General features: G+C 50.1%; 7 protein-coding genes across 7 annotated transcripts; 5 read left to right on the plus strand and 2 right to left on the minus strand.

The window, feature by feature from the left end:
- Positions 1-94: 94 nt before the first annotated feature.
- Positions 95-1333, plus strand: P175DRAFT_0489239 (glutaminyl-peptide cyclotransferase family protein; the record flags this gene model as incomplete). The annotated part of the gene is made up of 1 exon (XM_040895724.1): positions 95-1333. One exon carries the CDS (start codon positions 95-97, stop codon positions 1331-1333), a length of 1239 nt encoding a protein of 412 aa, XP_040755467.1.
- A 177-nt stretch (positions 1334-1510) lies between these two features.
- P175DRAFT_0449173 (YeeE/YedE family protein) lies at positions 1511-2745 on the minus strand (the record flags this gene model as incomplete). Its single annotated transcript, XM_040894436.1, has 2 exons — positions 1511-2330; positions 2458-2745. 2 exons carry the CDS (start codon positions 2743-2745, stop codon positions 1620-1622), a joined length of 999 nt encoding a protein of 332 aa, XP_040755468.1. The 3' UTR covers positions 1511-1619.
- Positions 2746-4239: 1494 nt separating this feature from the next.
- On the plus strand, positions 4240-6517 carry P175DRAFT_0553364 (Zn(II)2Cys6 transcription factor domain-containing protein). Its single transcript, XM_040900483.1, has 6 exons — positions 4240-5246; positions 5320-5431; positions 5491-5607; positions 5714-5796; positions 5849-5903; positions 5989-6517. Exons 1-6 carry the CDS (start codon positions 4277-4279, stop codon positions 6380-6382), a joined length of 1731 nt encoding a protein of 576 aa, XP_040755469.1. The 5' UTR covers positions 4240-4276; the 3' UTR covers positions 6383-6517.
- A 289-nt stretch (positions 6518-6806) lies between these two features.
- On the minus strand, positions 6807-9705 carry P175DRAFT_0553365 (uncharacterized protein). The gene is made up of 2 exons (XM_040900484.1): positions 8243-9705; positions 6807-7429 (listed from the first exon to the last, which is right to left on the minus strand). Exons 1-2 carry the CDS (start codon positions 9580-9582, stop codon positions 6949-6951), a joined length of 1821 nt encoding a protein of 606 aa, XP_040755470.1. The 5' UTR covers positions 9583-9705; the 3' UTR covers positions 6807-6948.
- Positions 9706-9865: 160 nt separating this feature from the next.
- P175DRAFT_0449181 (proteasome regulatory particle base subunit RPN2) lies at positions 9866-13791 on the plus strand (the record flags this gene model as incomplete). Its single annotated transcript, XM_040894437.1, has 5 exons — positions 9866-10235; positions 10342-10511; positions 10575-11098; positions 11147-13393; positions 13458-13791. Coding segments are annotated over exons 1-5 (3414 nt in total), but the record flags the coding sequence as incomplete, so codon positions are not given.
- Positions 13792-14152: 361 nt separating this feature from the next.
- On the plus strand, positions 14153-16572 carry P175DRAFT_0497193 (putative acyl-CoA dehydrogenase). Its single transcript, XM_040896223.1, has 5 exons — positions 14153-14602; positions 14682-14693; positions 14762-15036; positions 15111-15852; positions 15920-16572. Exons 1-5 carry the CDS (start codon positions 14488-14490, stop codon positions 16411-16413), a joined length of 1638 nt encoding a protein of 545 aa, XP_040755472.1. The 5' UTR covers positions 14153-14487; the 3' UTR covers positions 16414-16572.
- A 196-nt stretch (positions 16573-16768) lies between these two features.
- On the plus strand, positions 16769-21090 carry spt5 (transcription elongation factor spt5). Its single transcript, XM_040896224.1, has 5 exons — positions 16769-17369; positions 17449-17703; positions 17786-19266; positions 19317-20062; positions 20128-21090. The coding sequence occupies exons 1-5, from the start codon at positions 17262-17264 to the stop codon at positions 20769-20771; spliced, it is 3234 nt and encodes a 1077-aa protein (XP_040755473.1). The 5' UTR covers positions 16769-17261; the 3' UTR covers positions 20772-21090.
- Positions 21091-21213: the final 123 nt, after the last annotated feature.

Genomic DNA, 21213 nt, shown 5'->3' on the forward strand with positions numbered 1-21213 from the left:
TTGACATTGTAATCCCTGGGGTTAACCTCTTCTTCTAGCCATCGCGCTAGGTCATGACGGCTTTTTATTGACTGTTCCGCTCTCTTCAGTCGCTATGATACCCGCGTCTGGCGATAGGCTACCTTGGCTTCTTTCAATATGCCTTGCACTTTTGTGCTTACCTCTTGCCGGTCAAGCATATCAGGATATCTCAGAAGCGACATTGAAAGCGCTCCCGCGAGCGGGAAAAGATTTTGATATCCACAACGGCGCCATTCTTTCACCGATCCTTATCCCCCGTGTCCCTGGAACTCCGGGGTCTACGGTAGTTCTTAATCATTTTGTAGATTTCTTTCGGGCCTCCCTCCCTAACTGGAATATTGAATTCCAAAACTCTACATATATCACGCCTGTCTCCAAAGGGAAAGAAGTCCCCTTTGTTAATTTCGTCGCCTATCGGGATCCTCCATGGGCATCGAAGGGCGATGTCGGAAGACTCACATATGTCGCCCACTACGACAGTAAATATGAACCTAAAGGTTTCATCGGGGCGATCGACAGCGCTGCGCCATGTGCAATGATCATGCATGCAATGCGAAGTATCGATGAAGCCCTGACAAAGAAGTGGGAAACCTTAAAAGCCAACGGCCAAGCATATTCGGGTTTGGATGACCTTAGTGGAATTCAAGTCATCTTTTTAGATGGCGAGGAAGCCTTCGCTGAATGGTCCGACACTGATTCGTTATATGGGGCGCGTGCGTTAGCCCAGCAATGGGACAATGAGGTGAATCCGGCCATGTCGATATACAAAACGCCGCTGTCTTCCATTTCCCTCTTTGTCCTTTTAGATCTGCTAGGATCCAAACACCCAACAATTCAGTCTTTCTATCCAACCACCCACTGGGCCTACAAAAAACTGGCTGCCATTGAGCAGCGGCTGAGAGGCATTAATGAGTTCAAATCCGGGGGTGACCCGGTCGATCAACCCTGGTTTCCCCATGCCTCTAAAAGCGAACACGACATTCCTGGTTATGACCCAGTGTCCGATGACCACCTACCTTTCCTTGCTCGGGGAGTGGAGATCATGCATATTGTTGACTTTTCCTTTACCCGACGTCCCGCATTTCCAGAAGTCTGGCACACTCTGGACGATGACGGAGAACATTTAGACATAGACACGGTGGAAGATTGGAGTCTTCTTTTCACTGCGTTTGCCGCCGAATGGATGGAGCTGGAGGGATTTTTGCCGAGTTCGGATGCTGGGCGTTCGACTCCTGTGGCCGAAGATGAACCGAATACGAAGCAGAAGCGTTCCATGCAATGGATCGGGAATTCCGATAAAACCGAGCTGTAAGCGCACCTAATTCGATTCTTATATGATACCCCTCCCCCAATCCAACCTTGAACATGTATCTACACGGCATAATTCCAATATCTACCCAATTTTAAATGGTTGATCACACTGAGCTGAGCTGAGCTGATGTGTGCTGTCGCATAGCTTCTAAGCTTCATTTGATAGCTATCCAATTCTATTTTTGACATGTCGCCTAATTCTCCGAGATAACGCTTCCATCCTCTTGCATATACAGATTCTCGTTAGTGGATGCCCCGGTAGTCTTCGCTGAGGTTGCGCTCAATACCTATACCAAGTTTCCTGCCATATATCCGGCCATCTCCGCAAGGCCCCATACCGGCTGCAGCACTGAGCGAAGAATGGCTGGACCAGGGCAAACACCTCTCAACCCCCAGACTAGCCCAAATACCACTGCGCCGACTAAAAAACGCCAGTCAATATCGGCTACTGTCGCAGTGGGCAGTCTCCAGGTGTCAGCTAGTGTAGGTTTCGCTGGTTCCCCATCCTGAGCCGCTGTGCTTTGGCCTGGTTTTGCAGATAAATACGTGGCCAGGGATGGACCGATTCCAAAGAGAACCACCAACCCTAGGGATGGGTCGAACCGGGAAGCGTCAGTGAGGAAAGCAAAGAACTGTAGAACCTTTGCTGGATCCGCCATTCCAGAAAAGAACAGACCCACTCCGAATTGCAGGCCTGCCAGATAAGAGAAGATGGTTCTTGATTCCTTTGAACGATCCAAGCCTCGAGGTATAAGGAAGATGTTTGTAAAGAAGGTGAGAGCAGTGACACCAATCATGAAGGCGAGCTCTGAACTCGATGGGTAGACGGGTGTGTAACAAGGGATACCCCCTGGGCAAGGTGGAATGTTCTGAGCCCCCGATACAAAATTCGCTGTAAGTAAAGCAGTGGTGAAGAAGATGGTGGTGGCAATCAAAGAACGTGGTGATAATCGTGAGAGACCGCAGAGCATATGACCAGATGTACAACCTCGACCATTCTATTAATTTACACTTTGTTAGATACGTTCCCTTTCTTTCTTTCCTTCCTTCTTTCTTTCTTTCTTTCTTTTTCTTTTTTTTTTTTGGAACGGGGGATGGCCTCCGACACGGGTTTTGTTCACATACCTTTGTTCCCCAGCCGAGCAGGAATCCAGAAGCCACCGTGGACAAGAAAGAGACGAATGAATCCGGTGCAGGTGGATAACTCGGTATCAGCGACGGCGCAAGCAAATAAATCGGCACCACGCTCGACGCCAACCCTGCAATGATGGGGATATTATCGCGACTCGGGTTCAGAACACAACCTGAGAGCAACGACGAAATTCCAAACACGGCACCATTATGAAGGAGCAGACCGGAAGACGCTTGGTAGAGCAGCAGAGCTCCCAAGGAAGTGTGGACCGGCGTAAACATGGGCAGAGGCGGGACGATGATAGGTATCGATGTATTTGGAGGAGCGGAATGAATCAACCTGGAGTCACCATCTCTGCGACCTTCTGAGGGCAGATGCAGTCGGCTTTAGAGAAGGAAGAGAAACATGAGATCCACCCAGACAAGGGCAAAACCTAGGTTCTTCTCCCATTTTTGCTGTCGGGGATCAGAGGAAAGGGTGAATAAAGAAAGCAGGCGACGGTAGGGTCTTATTGCGTCAATCATGGTCCCCGAACCAAACCCACCCCAAACCCGGTGAGGCTTCTTTAAAGTTCCCCCGCGTGTATTACTTTATTATATCTACAGAGTATTTCCCTAGCTAACCAACAGTAACCATCATTAGTTTTGACGGAGTTGGACAGAAAACATAGCTAGAGAATAGAAAGAAATACGGGCTCCCAGTTTCATAGACTTGCTATCTCTTCGGGGATCTGTCTCAGGAAAAGATAGTAATCCCCGATGTTGGTTATCCGAGGTTCCTTTCATTTTCTATGCGAGGAGTTTCACTTGCAATTGGATAAAGGAGTAATCAAATGGAATAAATTGGGGTTCATGCACTGCTCAGACTAAATCAGCCACAATTCACCTCTGAGTCTGTGTAAAATACATGCATATTCTAACGCCGTCTCTTCTAATCACCAGCAGTACGGCGTAGTATAGAACATTTACTCCACAGAATCGCCGTTGCAATTAGTTAGTTAGTGATTTTTTTTTTCTTATTAAGCTATTGTTTTATTTTGGTCTACAAAAATAGAATAATATAAATAGGAGTACTTAGTAACTCCAGCATAGTTAACTACTGTAAGAGGGAGTTGTGTTTATACCTGAGGCATGAGTATCCCAGGCAGTATCAAGCCCTCATCGACATTTAAATCGACTTCTTCTAGGATATCTACTGGATATAAATACTAAGAGTACTCTTTCTACCTTGTCAAAGTCAATTAGTTTACTTTTGATAAAGGAAAGTGCTTTTGCAGCCACAGTTGAGTATACAACTATATACCTAGGTTACAACTATGGAGTATATTATTTGACTACCAACCAACCTTCTTCATACACCATAAAACATCTTGTATTTAGGATAAAGCTCCCATCAATTAATCATACTGTAAATATGATTGAAGGAGAATTAATATATCATATCATTACGTTCCTCTCCTTAAGCAAGCAGTAAATCACACTGCTTCCCCAGGTTTTTGGGCCAGTTAGGCATAAAAATGACAATACCGTATTGGGCAGAACAGACCAGAGATGTGGCGGCAAATCCAGGTCAAAATTCCAAATCAAGAGCCGAAAAGAATGCCCAACTATAGAAACAATTACCCTCTGGTGCTCACTCACCTAGGATTAGGTGGATCCTGTGGCTGTGGTTCAAGATGATTGAGTGATTGATTCACTGTGGAGTTCTCCAGCTGGGACGGATGGGCTATGTATGTACTGTACTGAAGAATAAACAAACAAGACGAATAGTTACCTCTCCCACACAACCTCCTCAACTGATCGCTCAGCCATCATGGCACAGTTAAGACTCCCCGCAGAGATGATCCTGGATATCATCGAGTGTCTGATTCCATACGAACCACCTGTGGTGTTCTCTCAAGATCATATTGTGACCCGTACGCTCCTCAGCTTGACGCTGGTCTGCAGACTGGTCTCCCGATCCGCCAGGCAGCTCCTCGTCAAGCACTGTCTTTATCTCAACTCTGCCCGCCAATTAAACCATCTGCTACAAGGAGGTCTTCTGTCTTCTACTGGAAATGGCCCGGCCCAGATCCCCTCGCCCCTGGGGCTCTTTTTATCCCCGTTCCCAGAGGATAACCTAGATATCCCTCCGACGGTTTCGCAGGTAGACTGTTTGTCGTCGCTGGTCTGTGAACACCTCACTCGCCTGGTTATCGATATGCCACTTCGCTGGCTATACCCTGAGGATGACCACCACCAAGTCCGTCCAGTCCTCCGTGCTGCATTTGCCCGGATGACAAAGCTCGAGCAATTCTGCTCCGTGCGAGACGAGCTATACCTCAGTACCGTGCAAGGAAGACAGGAACCGGCGATCTGGTCATTCTGGCCGCGTCTCGAGTGTTTGGCTCTGTACAACGTCGATGTTGCATCTCCCCAGTTCCTGGACGGCCTCCGTCGATGCTCAAACCTGACTCACCTGGTCCTTGTCCGACCCGATGGTCTTGCGGAGGAGATCCCCCCCGACCAGATTGGGTTGGACTTCTTGCCCTCACTGCAGCGCTTGCTGGTGGTGAATACGACGGAAGGGTTTCTACAGAACACATACTTCAACCAGAGAAAATGGGAACAGTCCTTTGTCGGGCGGTTTCATGCTTTGCGCAGTACAGGGGATCTGGAAGGGGGCGACAGCGACTCAGAATCCGGGTCAATTGCGAGTTACCTAGCTCTACGCATCCCGTTTGGAAGAGACGACGATGACATTGAAATATGCCAGGAGTGGCTCTCAGCCCAAGCTACCAGCGGTGAGTTGTGGGGACAGTCCGATCTTCGAAGTCTCGTTTACAACTAAGCTGCGACACCCACACACGGTGATAGGCGAGATGTGGGGGAATTCCGCCGGTTCAATCAATGCCGCCGACCATGATGGAGTCGCACCCAACCAGCACGATGACATCCAACCAACACCGTGGGACATCTTACGACTTCTGTCGCCTTTTTTTTTTTCGAGATTTGCTGGACATCATTCGGTTATTATCCCCCTCACAGATCTGGATCCTATCGCTCTGGATACGGTAGCATAGAGAGGCTGTACAGCGTTCCGTCTCTTGTTGGTTCCGGCACAATGACCCCAACAACCCCTTATTTATATGGAGATTTTACGCAGTGAATATTTCTTGGACTGGACGCTACATAAACCCATCCCATCCCACGTTCTATGGAAATAGAATACCAGGAACAAACCCGTGCCTCGTCTCGAATTCAACCATAGGAACATGGATGCACTCTGGAAATGTGACATCTGCGCCGCCACCTTCCAGCGACTGGATTACTTGAAACGCCATTCGGCGACGCGTATGTCGCGACAGCTTCTAATTGAGTGGGGTGTCAGACTAAACCTGTCTAGATACCATGGATAGACCCTTCATGTGCGATTTCTGTGGTTCTCTATACAAGCGAGGGTGTGTTTTATGTATATCGCTGCTGCTCCCCTAGCATGTGGCCTGATTCTGCGGGGTGGGCTGACAACGGAAATGCTTAAATCAGAGATATTTTAAGACGACATTGGAAATCATGCTCCGCGCGAATACACTCCGGCCAGGCAATGCCCGAACCCCGACTAGGAGGCAAAGAGAAACACGCGTGCGATGGGTGTGCCAGACTCAAGCGATCCTGTACGGGGGGGCAACCGTGCTCTGAATGCCTCTCGCGAGGAAGAGACTGTTCATACCAGCGGCTCGGCGACGATAATATGGCATCTCCCTCGGCTTATGACGGGGCTGTTAGTCAGGGATGTGATGGGGGGCAACTGCAATCTGGTTATGCAGCGATCCTCCACCATCAACCTGACTCAACACATCCGACCTGGGACCTCGGCCCCCAGACCTTCTATCCATCCGGGATCGTGTGTTATCAGGCCTACGGTCGACGCAATCTCTGATCATATCTAATCATGGCGCTTCTAAAAAAAAATGATCTGTGTTTGTTTATACCCTGACTTGATTTTTTTGCTTTTTGCTTTGGTGTTTGACTTGGGTCTTTCTTCATTTACAAATGCAGACACAATTATTTGAATATGTAAAACCGTCCTTCCCACGGTGCAATACAGATCTAGTATGAGTTGAGAATGTGCGTACGGTAATATTCTCGTAGGTAGGGCGAGAGAGCAGCGCGGCTCCGATCTGGTTGATACACAGTCGACCCTGAAACGAGCGACTGACTGCAACGTGAGCTTTTCTCCTGTCTTCTGCGTCTGGAACGCCGCACCCATCTCTCCCCGCAGACTCTACTAAGGACTCGTACGTCGCAGAGAGACAATTTTTCTTTTCTCTCCCCTCCCCCCCCCCCCCCTTTTTTTTTTTTTTTTTTTTTTCAAGGAATGGGAAATTTACCTCCTATAGATATCTACTCTACTCCCATCTCACAATCAAACCGAATCAGAACCCTCTCCCCATTTACCCTCGAACTGAACCCATTCTTTAATCTTAATTTTATCCTCAATCACATTCACCCCCCTTCAAAACGCCATCCTGCGCAACATTCCGACATCAGCTCCGTCATGCCCAAATTCCGCGCAATACAAGCCCTCGTCCCCTTTCCGAACGCCATGAAATTGGCCAGCGTCCCGTCGCGCGCGTTCAGCCCGCGCTCGGGCTTGAACTCGAACTCCCGCGAGCCCGGGAAGACGGTTCTCGTCTCGGTGCAGCTGGAACGATGCAACGTCCACGCTGGTGCCCGCGATTTATCTTTCGCATCCCTGCGCAGTCTCGCCACGAAGCCGCCGCGGATGATGTAAATGGCATCAATTACATCGGGGGCTGGCCATGTCGATGTCGATGTCGATGTCGTTCGGGGCTCCGCGGAGCACTGGAGGTTAAAGACCGTGGTGCATTCGTCGCCGCCGATGTAGGTGTGGTAGGCGAGCCATAGGGAGCTGCAGGCCGCAAGCTTGGGACTGGGGACTTTGAATAGAGGATGGAAATAGAGACTGTATGAATATTTTGAGATGAGGAGGAGAAGGGGGGGTTATCTTACAATGGACATAACTAGGAGAACCATCTTGTTGCTGTCGTTATTGTTGTTGTTGTTGTTGTTGTTGGTTGTTGCTCTCCATATAAACTGATCAGAGAGATAAGATAAGATAAGATAAAACAAGATAAGATAGGATATACATAGTTATGTATACTACCAAATTATAATCCTGCACTCCTTCCTGCATAAAATGATGATGATTTCCGTCTCTCAATCTAACCTCGTTGTCGATTCTCAAGTTGGTCTGCCCTCAGTGGAGTCTTTATCATCGGAGTCACCGCTGGCAGACCTCCAGTCATGGTATTTTGCTGGATTGGCGTGTGCGCGCGCGATCACTGTCACGCTTGGGAGCCATCAGTTACGCGATTCATATTCCTCCTCGCGCTCTGCTTCTGCATAAGCATCTGGCACAGTCGTCGCCGTCATCTAGATCTTCTATGGTTAGAAGGGAGGACATCATGGTGCTTGTTTTATACCTAGGCGTATAGGTGTATTTTACCGGGGTATGTATATATTTTGCATATGATTCGGGTTGTCAATTGGGGCGTTTTGGTAGTTTTTATTATTTTCCGTTCTTGGGGTTGATAGAGGCGTTGATTCGGGGGATTCAAATCACTCCCTATGTAAGGTACGACTAGGAATGTTTGTATGCGTACAAGTACAGGTAGCTTATCTAAGAAGTAAGTGGCCATTTGAAGCTCTATTTATACATGTATTCTAGGTATATACGTCTAGGTCTAGGTAGTTGTACTAAGAATCCGAAAGCAACCATGCGGGATCAGGCTCGTCATCTTCATCTTCAGATCGATGTCCTGTTGCACGGGAATGTCGCTCTAAATCTCTCAGTAAATCAATGGGGGGCTCCGGATTGTCAACCCCAAGAGGATCTGTTGGCGAATCGTGGTTGATTCGATCCCGCGATGAATCATGCGCCGCTTTCCCTTCTTCCGTGGCATTGAAGACATTCAGAAGCATTTCTCGCGCCTCTCGTAGCGCCTGCAGCTCTGCAGATATGCAACAAACTAGCAGCTTCCAATCCCTTTCCTCCGCAAATGCTAGCTGATTCTCTACATGTTCCGTCGTCTGTCCCAGATCCTCCATAATAGTGCGGACTAGCTCGTCCTCGCGGTGACTCCCTGAAGGACCATGGGGTTCCAAGAGCTGTGATTGGTTCTGGAGAGACTGGCGCATCGCGGCCTTCAAGCGTCTTTCAAACCCAGAAATATCCCCAATCACTTGCTTCCATACACCTCCACCTTCTTCGAGTGCATGAATCTCGGCATTTACCTCTTGCTGCCGCCGCCGCAATTCCGATTGCTCTTGCTTCCAGTGTTCCTGGGCCATGTCCAGAGTCCTCCGGCTTGATTTCAGGTTGTAGAAGGTTTCGCGATCGGCGTGCGTCGCTTGCGGTTTCACCGGAGGGCTTGAGAGGAACTTTCGAACATCGGACTCCAAGAGCGACAACGAAGCTTTGTAGGAGGATAGCTTAGATTCCACGGTGTTCTCGATCTGCGATACTTCCTGGATGACATGCTGATGCCTCGCCTTCATCTGGGATAATCTGGTTTCTAACTCATGTATTTCTGTCTCCAGCGTGGATGCCTCCTCTCGTAGCTCGCGAGTGCGCTGGCTTTGTCGGTTTTCGTGGATCGTCGAGATCGCCTTCTCGAGTCCGACCCTTTTGGCAGTGAATGCGTTCACATCCTTTAGTGCATTCTCTCTCTCGTCTACCCGGAAGCTAAGTATCTCCTGTTCTTCTTCCCGCAGCTTTAACAAGTCAAATATGGACTTGAAAATTCCCTCCCTTGCAGCACGCAATCCAATCTTTTTGGGCGGCGGCTGTCGGATGGGTAATGTGGAAGCTCCCCTAGGGCTAACCGACCCAGGAGTAGAGGCATAGCTTCCATTAGAAGTGCTTTCCTCCAGTGGTTGGTTGCTCAAGCCTGCCAAAAGTCCCTCGCTCTGCGCATCGATAAGAATTTGAAGATTACGTTGGATATGCCTTGATTGCCGATCAATGTAGAGAAGAGGATCTTGGTGATAGGCCGATGCTCCCAGAGGCAAAGGAACTAAAGTTTTGTTTATGTCTTGGGGTAGAATGGCCGACATTCTGGCTGTAAACAATGAGGTTCGGCTAATGGGAGCTCACAACTCGACGAGAAATATGTAGGAAGAGCGACAGATATCAAGAAACACCATCACTGGCATCGTCCTTAAAAGATGGGCTCGAACAGATGGACGTCTACATGCTGCGTCCTGATCACGCGCGTCTTCTCTCGACTTCCACGGAGTGCACGTGATAGCTCTAGGGCGGGCTGCAGGAACCACAGGACCCTTTCGACAGCTTCCATCAGCCTGGCATCCGTTGACTGACGTGTGCTTCAATCACCATCCTCACTTCTACTTCTTTCCCTATCTCCTTGTCCTTTTTTTTTCATCCGTATTTGTTGTGCAGTTCTCTTTGATTTCTGTGCTTTATTGCAGGTTTTTATTTTTCTCCCCCGCGACCTGACCTCCGACTCAACCTCTCTGGAGCCCCATTCGAAGCTGTCGCCGCCTCCTCTTCCCCGACATCGTTAATCCTTCGCTCAGTTGGTCGTACAACAAGACTATCCTTGAACAATGGTTGGGCTTGCTTCGGCCGCTGGCCTTGTGGGGTTCCTGTCAGAGCCGGATTCAGAGCTGAGGGTCTTCGCTCTGAAGACATTAGACTCTCAGATTGACCTCCTTTGGACAGAGGTGGTCGATGCTATCCCTCAAATGTTTGTCCCCACCTGTGTTTTTCAGCCCTTTATTATCTTGCTTTCGATCCGCTAGTATTATTGTTCTAGTTTACTATCATGGATAAGCTAACCGCCCTGTGTTTAGTGAGGCGCTCTACGAAGATGAAAGCTTCCCCGAACGCGGCCTCGCCGCCCTAGTGGCTGCGAAGGTTTACTACCACCTCCAGGAATACAACGAGAGTATGGTGTTTGCCCTGGGAGCTGGCAAACTGTTTGAGTTGGATAATGGTGGCGAGTTTGAGGAAACAATTATCGGTATGTCCCTAAGTCGCGCGGGTCGGACTCGTCTCTGACATCAGATCCTTTTTTTTTTTTTAGCCAAATGTGTCGATACTTTCATCTCGTTATCAGCTGCCCAGCGGCCTGCGGTAGGCGACCAGCCTGTCAACCTGAATACTGCGTTCCCCACCTCAGCTGAGGGTGCTACGAGTACCTCTGTCAGCCTTACCTCCCCCATCACACCATTTTCACAATCGGCTTTGCCATCAAAGTCATTGTTGTCTAGACAGGAAGCCCCCGCAGTCGATGCAACCTATCCGGGAGGTGAGGATACAAGCCTTAAGCAGGTTGAGACCCCTCTGGTCCTCAAGCGAGGAGTTCAGGGACAACTGCAATCTGTCATCGAACGCTTGTTTGAGCAATGCTTCCTCCAGAAGCGCTATCGCCAGGTTATTGGAATTGCTATCGAAGCTAAGAACCTGGACGTCCTGCGAAGGACTATTATCCGTGCCAGTGAAGACGAAAAATTGCAGAACGGCGAATCCCGCCGAAGCGAGGAGCTGATGGAATATGTGTTGGATATCTGCATGGGGATTGTTCAAGAGCGCGCTTTCCGCAATGAGGTAAAATTATTCATTCCATTTATAGACTTGATCTAACGGATATTATAGATTCTCAAACTTATCCTCGACCTCCTCAACGAGATCCCCGCCCCCGACTATTTCTCCATCGCCAAATGCGTAGTTTACCTCAACGAACACTCTATGGCTTCCGTTATTCTTCGTCAATTGGTAGAAAAGGGCGATGCTCGATCGCTTGCCGTTGCCTACCAGATTTCTTTTGATCTTTACGACAATAGTACACAGGAATTCCTTCAGAAGGTTCGACAGGAAATCGCTGAGCTTGTACCCGAAAGCAGCGTCGCTGAAGGGCAAGAAAAGGCGGGCGAACAGGCAGAGCCGACAGAGTCTGATCGTTTGTTAGACGATCAATCTACATCTATTGGCGCCAACGATGATTCCAAAATCCCGGCTGAAGCGAAAACCGCCTATAAGAATATTCTAGATATTCTGGACGGTCTAAAGACGATTCAGTTGAACTTGGAGTTCTTATACCGGAATAACAAGGCGGACATAGCTATCCTAAACAAGGTTCGTGACAGCCTGGAAGCGCGCAACTCAATATTCCACACCGCGGTTACTCTCTCCAATGCGTTTATGCATGCTGGCACCACCCACGACAAGTTCTTCCGCGACAACCTGGAGTGGCTTGGAAAGGCTGTCAACTGGTCCAAGTTCACCGCTACCGCTGCTTTGGGTGTTATCCATCGTGGCAACCTTAGCCAAGGCCAGAAGCTTTTGCAGCCATATCTCCCTCGGGAACATATTGCTGGTGTTGGTGGTTCGGGTTCAGTTTATAGCCAGGGTGGATCCTTGTATGCATTTGGTTTGATTTACGCTAATCATGGTGGAATGGCGGTGGATCTTATTCGTGACCACTTCAAGAAGGCCACCGAGGAAGTTGTTCAACACGGTGGTGCTTTGGGTCTAGGTGTTGCAGGTATGGCGACCGGGGATGAGGGCATCTATGAAGATCTACGAAACGTTCTTTACAGCGACTCAGCTCTTAACGGTGAAGCTGTTGGTCTTGCCATGGGGTTGGTGATGCTGGGAACCGGTAACATGAAGGTGCTCGAAGACATGATCCAATACGCTCATGATACCCAGCACGAGAAGATTGTCCGTGGTCTAGCTATGGGTATGGCTTTGATCATGTACGGTCGCCAGGAGGCCGCAGATGAATTGATTAATGGCCTTTTGGGCGACCCCGACCCAACCCTTCGCTACGGTGGTATCATGACTATTGCGCTTGCTTACTGTGGTAGCAGCAGCAACAAGGCCGTTCGCAAACTCCTTCATGTTGCTGTTAGTGATGTCAACGATGATGTCCGTCGTATTGCTGTTCTGAGTCTGGGGTTCATCTTGTTCAGGAAGCATCAAAGTGTGCCCCGTATGGTGGAGCTGCTTTCCGAATCCTATAACCCTCACGTCCGGTATGGTGCCGCTATGGCTCTCGGTATCTCTTGTGCTGGAACCGGTCTGGATGAGGCGATTGATCTCTTGGAGCCCATGCTCAAGGATTCTACAGATTTCGTCAGACAGGGTGCGCTGATTGCGCTGTCTATGGTCTTGGTGCAGCAGAATGAAGCTATGAACCCCCGCGTCAGCTCTCTGCGCAAAGCCATGATGAAGATGATCGGTGATAGACACGAGGATGCCATGGCCAAGTTTGGTTGTGCAGTTGCTCTCGGTATCATCGATGCTGGTGGCCGTAACTGCACAATCAGTCTGCAAACGCAGACCGGCAACCTTAACATGCCCGGCATTGTTGGTGCTGCCGTCTTTATTCAATACTGGTACTGGTTCCCTCTGACCCACTTCCTGTCGCTCAGCTTCGCGCCAACTTCCGTCATCGGTGTGGACCAGAAGCTGGAGGTGCCCTTCTTCAAGTTCCACAGCAACACAAGGCCTAGCCTTTTCGACTACCCCCCCGAGCAGCAGGTCAAGACCGAGGAAGCCCCAGAGAAGGTTAAGACCGCTGTTCTGTCCACAACAGCCCAGGCCAAACGACGTGCCCAGCGCCGTGAGAAGCAACAGCGACGAGAGAGCATGGATATCGACCAAACCCCCACAACACCCAAGGTGTCAGATCAGATGCCAGACAAGATGGACACCGATGAGGGTGCCGTTAAGGGCGAGGAGGACGCCAAGGACGCTGAGAAGGAAGCTGTAGAGGGTCAGAAGAAGAAGATTGAGCGGGAGAAGGTTGGATATGAACTGGAGAACATGTCGCGGGTGCTCCCCGCTCAATTGAAATATCTCACTTTCCCCGACCCGCGGTATGAACCTGTCAAACGGGTATGTATTCTGATTTCCTTTCTTTTTCCTTTCTTTTCAAATTTGCTAACGAAAAGCCAAATAGCCTACCGGTGGAGTTGTCGTTGTGCTAGATAAGAAACCCGAGGAGCCCCGAGAAACCATTGAGATGAAGGCTAGTAAGGAGGCCAAACAGCCCGCAGCTCCCGCAGAGAGCTTCCAGGACCGGCTCCACGCCGCCATTGGCGCGGCAGCTCTCCAGACGCCACAACGTGGGATCGGGCGTGCGGGATTGGTTCCCGAGTCCATCTCGACGCCTGGAGCCACGGCTGCGGCGGGTGTGCTGACAGCCGTGGATGAGGACGAAGATGGTGGGGAGGAAGCGCCTGTTCCAGAGGAGTTCGAATATGAGACTGAGGGGGAAGAAGAAGAAGAAGAAGAAGAAGAAGAAGAAGAAGAAGAAGAAGAAGAAGAATAGAGAGAAGATCGCTGAAGCATGTGGGGCTGGGCGCGGTTGTATTACTAGATTAATTATGGATCTACGTCTTGAGAGAAGGCAGTGCGTGGGTAGATACTGCATCATATCTTGGAATGTTATTTTATTGTACCAGTGCAGCATGAACAAATCCAGGGTCTAGACAAGATTCTAGTCAGAGTGCTTTATTATCTAGATTTCACATGTTTTGAGGATGGAAAGAGTCGACGCGCTCAAATGTCACGTGCTGGGATGCCAGCCTCGGTATTTTCCCAATGTGGCAATTACGTACCAAGTGGCCGAAGACCCGAAAGCAAAAGGGCTGTTTTTACTCAGTTTGTAGTAACTCCCGGTAACTATATCTGCAAAGTCCAGATTTAACAAAGGAGGTTGATGGCATGTGAAAATCCCAAGAGTCTTCACTCCCTCTTCTTCCTATCTGTAATTCACCGAGGCCCTCCCTTGTCTTTCATCACAATCCAGGTGGTCTCCGACCCTGGCTCAGTACTTCCTAATTCTTCTTATATCTATCCATCCATCGCTTCTTCCCTCTTCCTCGCTTTTCTTCCTACCCCAGATTGTTCTTCCCCCATATTCTGGATTCCTTCTGGGTGGCGTAGTACCCGAACTTACTTAGATTGGCTTTGCCTGTTTGTACACCATGTCCGAGACCTTCTCCAAAGACGACGTCGCGTCGCATAACAAGTCCGACAACCTCTGGATTATCATCGACGACGATGTATACGACTTGACCAAATTCCAGGATGAACATCCCGGTGCGTTTATTTCTATGCTAGATTCTTTTTCTCGCTCTGTTGGACATGTGATACTGACCTGACGTCAATGCGCTAATAGGTGGAAAGAAGAGTATGGCCCTCAGACCCCTCTCCAGGGGGACCTCACCCACTAATTATTCCTCCCCTCTCATCGTCTAGTTCTCACACGAGTTGCCGGAAAAGATGCGTCGAAGCAGTTTTGGAAATATCACAACGAGGGTATCCTGAAAAAGTACCAGGGCCAACTACAAGTTGGATCCCTGGACTCTAAAAAGGCGGCGGCTCCCCCCGCTCCCGCCCCAGCCCCAGCCAAGGACGAGGCCCCCAAGCCCCAACACGCCGCTCCAGTCGATGTTGTCTCTGCAAAGTCTGAAGAACCCCAGGAGCCTTTCGGTGATTTGATTCCGTTCGCGGATCCCTCCTGGTACCAAGGTGTAAGTGTTTGGACCATCCCGCTTCGTATAGACTGAACTGCGGGACTGACTGGCTGTGATCATCGCTGTAACAGCACCACTCACCCTACTACAACCAGACCCATGCAGCCCTTCGCGCAGAGGCCCGGAAATGGGTTGAGACCGAGATTGAGCCTTATGTGACCGAGTGGGATGAGGCCAAGGAGGTCCCTGCCAAGATCTACAAGCAGATGGGTGAACGGGGATACCTTGCGGGTTTGCTCGGCGTGACATACCCAGTTAACCACACCCCCTACCGTGTTCAGTCTGTGGCCTCCGAGAATTGGGATCTCTTCCATGAAATGCTCCTCACCGATGAACTGTCCCGCGCTGGTAGTGGTGGCCTGGTCTGGAACTTGATCGGTGGCTTCGGTATTGGTTGTCCTCCGCTCGTAAAGTATGGTAAGAAGGAGCTTGTTGACCGTATCCTGCCTGGTATTCTGGCAGGGGACAAGCGCATTTGTCTTGCGATTACGGAGCCCGATGCGGGTAGTGATGTGGCCAACCTCACATGTGAGGCGAAGCTGTCCGACGACGGCAAGCATTACATCGTCAACGGAGAGAAGAAGTGGATCACCAACGGGATCTGGTCCGACTACTTCACCACGGCCGTTCGTACCGGCGGGCCCGGCATGAATGGTATCAGTGTTCTGCTCATCGAGAGAGCCGCTGGAGGGGTCAAGACCCGTCGCATGGATTGCCAGGGTGTCTGGAGCAGTGGTACCACATATATTACTTTTGAAGATGTCAAGGTTCCTGTCGAGAACCTTATTGGAAAGGAAAACCAGGGCTTCAAGGGTAAGCAACCGACCAATCAATAGAGGCGGGGGTCCTTCTTTGAATTTATGATAACATTAACCGACAGTGATCATGACCAACTTTAACCACGAGCGAATTGGTATCATTATCCAGTGCGTGCGCTTCGCTCGTGTCTGCTACGAGGAATCGGTGAAATATGCACATAAGCGCAAGACCTTCGGCCAGAAGCTCATCAACCACCCCGTTATCCGCATGAAGCTAGCGAATATGGCCCGCCAGATCGAAGCCAGTTACAACTGGCTCGAAAACATCATTTACCAGTGCCAGTCGATGGAGGAGACCGAAGCCATGCTCAAGCTTGGCGGTGCTATTGCCAGTCTCAAGGCCCAGTCGACAACAACCTTTGAATTTTGTGCCCGTGAGGCCAGTCAGATCTTTGGTGGTCTCAGTTACAGTCGTGGCGGCCAGGGCGGCAAGGTCGAGCGACTTTATCGTGACGTTCGTGCCTACGCTATCCCCGGTGGAAGTGAGGAGATCATGCTGGATTTAAGCATGCGTCAGTCTCTCCGGGTGCACCAAATGTTTGGCATGAAACTATAAGCTTTCGATCTTTTTTTTTTTCAAAAAAAAAGAGAAAAAAAAAACCCCGATTTCCCTTGTTTCTTGGATATTATCCCCCTTTAGGTTGGAGTACATAGAGCACTTGCTACGTTCTTGAACAAATGTACCATATTTGGAATAAATTGTCTACTTGATTTGGTAAATTAAATCTGTGTTTGGGTTTTCCCTTCTTCTTTCGATCCCTCTTCCTAGGTAAAGAATGGAATTTCTCTGATATCACAACTTGAAGTTTTTCCCGTGCACACCCTCCGGTACTCCACAGGAACCAAACACGCAGCCATCTCTCTATTGAAACGAACCTCGCCTTCTGAAAGCTCCTCAAAAAGTAACAGAGAACCACCCATCATCCCCTTCTCCTTCTCTCACAGGGCTGTTATGTGTTGGCTACCTGCACTCTAAGTCTGTGCGGATAATCCCCCCCTTTTTCTTTTTCTTTTCCTTTCTCTCTTCTCTCCGACTCTCTCCCCTTATCCCATTTCTCCATCCCAACATCTCGCTCATCCAACCCAGCAAAGGAACTATCTAACCGCTCGAAGCACGATATCCGGAAAGGCTCAACGAGAGACCTCGATATACTCTCTGTTCTCGACGGCACTTCTAATCAGTCTTACTCTGACCTCAGCTTTGTTCGCGCGTTAATATTCTATTCCTTTCTTCTTCTTCTTCTTCTTCTTCTTCTTCTTTCTTTCCCGTTTACGGAGACATAACTGGCGCTATTTAAAACAACTGTCCCCGTTGACTTGCTTCCGCTCACTTCCTCGGTAAACGCGCCTCTATCGGACGACAGATCGGACGATATATAATCCTTCCCACCCATTACAAACGCCATGTCCCGAAACTTGCTAGACCAGGACTTTGGGTCCGAGGAGGAGGACGATGATTTTAACCCTGCGCCTGCGGACGATTCCGACAACGAGAATGCGGTTAATCACAGGGTTGGTTTTTCTATCAAGTGTGCTTTTATGGTAATCTGGGAGTGGACATGTGTTTGCTGACGGCGAGAAAACTACACAGTCTGCGAATCGGAATCGCGTAGAGGATGACGACGACGACGACGACGACGAAGACGATGTCAGAGTTGGGGGAGGCAGGTCTCAGCAACGCAGGGATTATAGCGATGATGAGGCGCAGGACAAACGTGGTGGAGATGATGCGGAGGATGACTTCGACGACGATGACGGAAGAAGGGATGATGACAACGAGGGAGAGGAGGAGGACGACGACGATGAAGACGAGGAAGAAGACAATGATGATGAGGATGCCGTTTCGGTGGGTATTTTTCGTTCTGGGATGCTCTTGATTGTTAACAAGGCTAATGGTGGGGCACTTATGTGTGTTTTCTTTTCTTTAGGGTCGACCATCAAAGCGCAGAAAGAGACCCGGCGTTCAGAATTTCTTCGAAGAAGAGGCTGGTGTGGATGAGGACGAAGATGAGGCCGAAGACGAGGAGGACGAGCTGGCGGAGTTTGGTGGGGAGATGCACCCTGATGATATGGATGCGCTTCCGGCTGGAGCTGAAACGGACGACCGTCGTCACAGACAACTTGATCGCCAGCGTGAGCTAGAGGCCAGCATGGATGCTGAGAAGCAAGCGCAGATGCTCAAAGAGCGTTATGGACGAAACCGCGCCGCTGCCTCCGATGCAGTTGTTGTCCCAAAACGCCTTTTACTCCCTAGTGTGGACGACCCGAGTATCTGGGGTGTCCGGTGCAAGGCTGGCAAGGAGCGCGAAGTGGTTTTTGCTATTCAGAAGCGCATCGAAGAGCGACCTCCTGGTTCGCGCAATCCCCTCAAAATCATCTCTGCGTTTGAACGTGGCGGTGCCATGAGTGGCTACATCTACGTCGAGGCGCGCAGGCAGGCCGATGTCATGGATGCCTTGCAGGACATGATGAATGTTTACCCTAGGACAAAGATGATTCTCGTCCCTGTCAGAGAGATGCCAGACTTGCTACGAGTACAGAAATCGGAAGAGCTCAACCCCGGTGGCTGGGTTCGTATCAAACGTGGCAAGTACCAGAGCGATCTGGCTCAGATCGAGGAGGTAGAGACGAACGGTCTTGCAGTAACAGTCCGCCTAGTTCCTCGTCTGGATTACGGCATGAATGAGGATAGCGGTGCTCCTGTTGTTGATCCAAAGAGGAAGCGACCTGGCGCAAATCCCGCCGTTGCTCGTCCTCCACAGCGTTTGTTCAGCGAAGCGGAAGCGAAGAAGAAGCACGGCAAATACCTTTCTGCTACCTCCGGCCTGGGTGGAAAGTCCTGGAGCTATCTTGGTGAAACCTATTTCGAGGGCTTCTTGATCAAGGATATGAAGGTGCAGCATCTCATCACCAAGAATGTCCATCCTCGACTTGAAGAAGTCACTATGTTCGCTCGAGGGGCTGAAGACGGCACTTCGAACCTCGATCTCGCTTCGCTCGCTGAAACGCTCAAGAACTCGACTGCAGAAGATTCATATCTTCCCGGCGATCCTGTCGAGGTGTTCAAGGGCGAACAGCAAGGCCTTGTTGGACGCACGAGTTCCACCCGCGGAGATATTGTAACTATCCAGGTAACGCAAGGCGAGCTGGCTGGCCAACTGATCGAAGCTCCCGTCAAAACCCTCCGAAAGCGCTTTAGGGAGGGTGACCATGTCAAGGTTATTGGTGGTAGCCGATATCAAGATGAGCTGGGTATGGTTGTACAAGTAAAGGACGATACAGTCACTCTTCTCAGTGATATGAGCATGCAGGAAATCACCGTCTTCAGCAAGGATCTTCGTCTGTCTGCTGAGACCGGTGTTGATGGAAAACTTGGCATGTTTGACGTTCACGATCTGGTACAGTTAGAGTACGTTTTCCCCCTCTCCCGTGCCTCTTTCTTGACTAACGGCGATATAGCGCCGCGACTGTTGCTTGCATCGTCAAGGTTGATCGTGAATCCTTGCGAGTGCTGGACCAAAATGGTTCTATCCGTACTATTCTTCCTACCCAAGTCACCAACAAAATCACACCGCGTCGTGACGCTGTGGCGACTGACCGGAACGGCGCTGAGATTCGACATGGAGATACCGTTAAAGAAGTTTATGGCGAGCAGAGGAATGGCGTGATACTCCACATTTACCGCTCATTCTTGTTCCTGCACAACAAATCCCAGGCCGAAAACGCAGGTATCACGGTTGTACGCACCACGAATGTGGTCACCGTATCTGCCAAAGGTGGTCGATCTACGGGCCCCGATCTCTCCAAGATGAATCCAGCCATGATGAGAAATGGTGCTCCAGGCAGCATGATGGCGCCTCCTCCCGCGAGGAACATGGGACGGGATCGATTGGTCGGAAAGACTGTTTTGATCAAGAAGGGGCCTTATAAGGGCCTTGTGGGTATCGTCAAGGATACCACAGATACACAAGCGCGGGTAGAACTTCACACCAAAAACAAGATTTTATCGATACCCAAAGAGCTTCTTGTGGTGAAAGATCCTCTCACTGGTCAGACAATCGATATATCTCGCGGCAAAGGAGGACCCCGCGTTCCACACGGTAACTCAGCAGCTCCGCCATCCGGCTGGCAAGCTAGCCGCACCCCGATGGCTGCCGGAGATTCCTCAAGGACACCAGCGTGGGGTGGAGCAATGTCTTCGAGAAGTAAGCTTCCTTCTTTCTCCTTCTCCCCCGCGTCCCCTCTATACATCTACTAACTGAATTTCCAGCTCCTGCTTGGGGCGGCGGCGGTGGTGGTCTCGGCTCTCGCACCCCAGCCTGGAAGGCTGACGGATCACGAACCTCAAACCCCTACGACGGCAGTCGAACTGCATACGGCGGTACCGGCTCCCGCACCCCAGCCTGGAACGCAGGTGCCCGAACTCCCTACGGCGGCAGCTCCGGGTCCGGGTCCAGCGACTTTGACGCCTTCGCAGCCGGCTCTAGGACTCCTGCCTGGGGAAGTGCCAACACCGGCAATCGCACTCCCGCTTGGTCAATGGGCGGGAGCAGCGGTGGGGCCTCATCGAGCAACGGCACTAAAGAATCGCGCGGTTACGATGCACCCACACCTGGAGCAGCTTACTCGGCACCTACCCCAGGCGCATATGGCGGCGCACCAACACCAGGTGCATCCGCCCCTACTCCTGGGGCCTGGGCAGAGAGTGCCCCGACACCGGGGGCTTTCAATGCACCCACGCCCGGCGGCCCATCAAGACGAGCGTACGATGCCCCCACACCAGCTGCTGATTTCGATAGTCGTCCATACGATGCGCCGACACCCGCGATGGGCGGCGCGGCCGCGACACCTGCAGCATTCGGCGACGGAGATGATGGCGGACCTCGGTATGAAGAAGGAACACCTAGTCCCTGAAATGTCCATTTTCATTTTCTATCTCAATTCTACAAAAAAAAACTCGGGCGTATTTTTATCTTATTTTTTTTTCCCCCTTGCTTATTATTCCACCTTATGTTTTTTTAACCTTTTTTCTTTTCTTTGAGATCCTCTTTACCTACCTATCTATCTATTTATCATACAGGGGCGTACTTGATTAGCTACCTACCATTGATTACTTACCTACCTACCTACCTACCTACCTACCTAGTACAGTGTATTCTCTTTGCATGTAGGCCACGTCCAGATTACTCCATCACAATCACAATTAGTTCAACAATCAAGTACTGGATCTTCTTAACCGAAAAAAAAAAAAAAAAAAAAAAAAAAGGTTTTGCGAGGAGCATGGCATAGCATAGCAGAATCACTTAACCTATGCACATACATACATACATACATACATACATACATACATACCTAT

Source organism: Aspergillus ochraceoroseus (assembly GCF_002846915.1).
Source record: "Aspergillus ochraceoroseus IBT 24754 chromosome Unknown P175scaffold_1, whole genome shotgun sequence".
NCBI classification, from domain to species: Eukaryota; Fungi; Ascomycota; class Eurotiomycetes; order Eurotiales; family Aspergillaceae; genus Aspergillus; species Aspergillus ochraceoroseus.

Excerpts from the sequence above, each read along its gene's own strand:
- P175DRAFT_0553364 (XM_040900483.1), top strand. The coding sequence starts at position 4,277 with ATGGCACAGTTAAGACTCCCCGCAGAGATGATCCTGGATATCATCGAG. Across the intron at positions 5,432-5,490 it reads TGGGACATCTTACGACTTCT|ATCTGGATCCTATCGCTCTG; the intron begins GTCGCCTTTTTT and ends TCCCCCTCACAG. Across the intron at positions 5,608-5,713 it reads TTATATGGAGATTTTACGCA|GAACATGGATGCACTCTGGA; the intron begins GTGAATATTTCT and ends ATTCAACCATAG.
- P175DRAFT_0553365 (XM_040900484.1), bottom strand. The coding sequence starts at position 9,582 with ATGTCGGCCATTCTACCCCAAGACATAAACAAAACTTTAGTTCCTTTG. Across the intron at positions 7,430-8,242 it reads GACGAGCCTGATCCCGCATG|TCTCTATTTCCATCCTCTAT; the intron begins GTTGCTTTCGGA and ends ATATTCATACAG.
- P175DRAFT_0497193 (XM_040896223.1), top strand. The coding sequence starts at position 14,488 with ATGTCCGAGACCTTCTCCAAAGACGACGTCGCGTCGCATAACAAGTCC. Across the intron at positions 15,037-15,110 it reads ATCCCTCCTGGTACCAAGGT|CACCACTCACCCTACTACAA; the intron begins GTAAGTGTTTGG and ends TCGCTGTAACAG. Across the intron at positions 15,853-15,919 it reads GGAAAACCAGGGCTTCAAGG|TGATCATGACCAACTTTAAC; the intron begins GTAAGCAACCGA and ends ATTAACCGACAG.
- spt5 (XM_040896224.1), top strand. The coding sequence starts at position 17,262 with ATGTCCCGAAACTTGCTAGACCAGGACTTTGGGTCCGAGGAGGAGGAC. Across the intron at positions 17,370-17,448 it reads AGAATGCGGTTAATCACAGG|TCTGCGAATCGGAATCGCGT; the intron begins GTTGGTTTTTCT and ends AAAACTACACAG. Across the intron at positions 17,704-17,785 it reads ATGATGAGGATGCCGTTTCG|GGTCGACCATCAAAGCGCAG; the intron begins GTGGGTATTTTT and ends TCTTTTCTTTAG.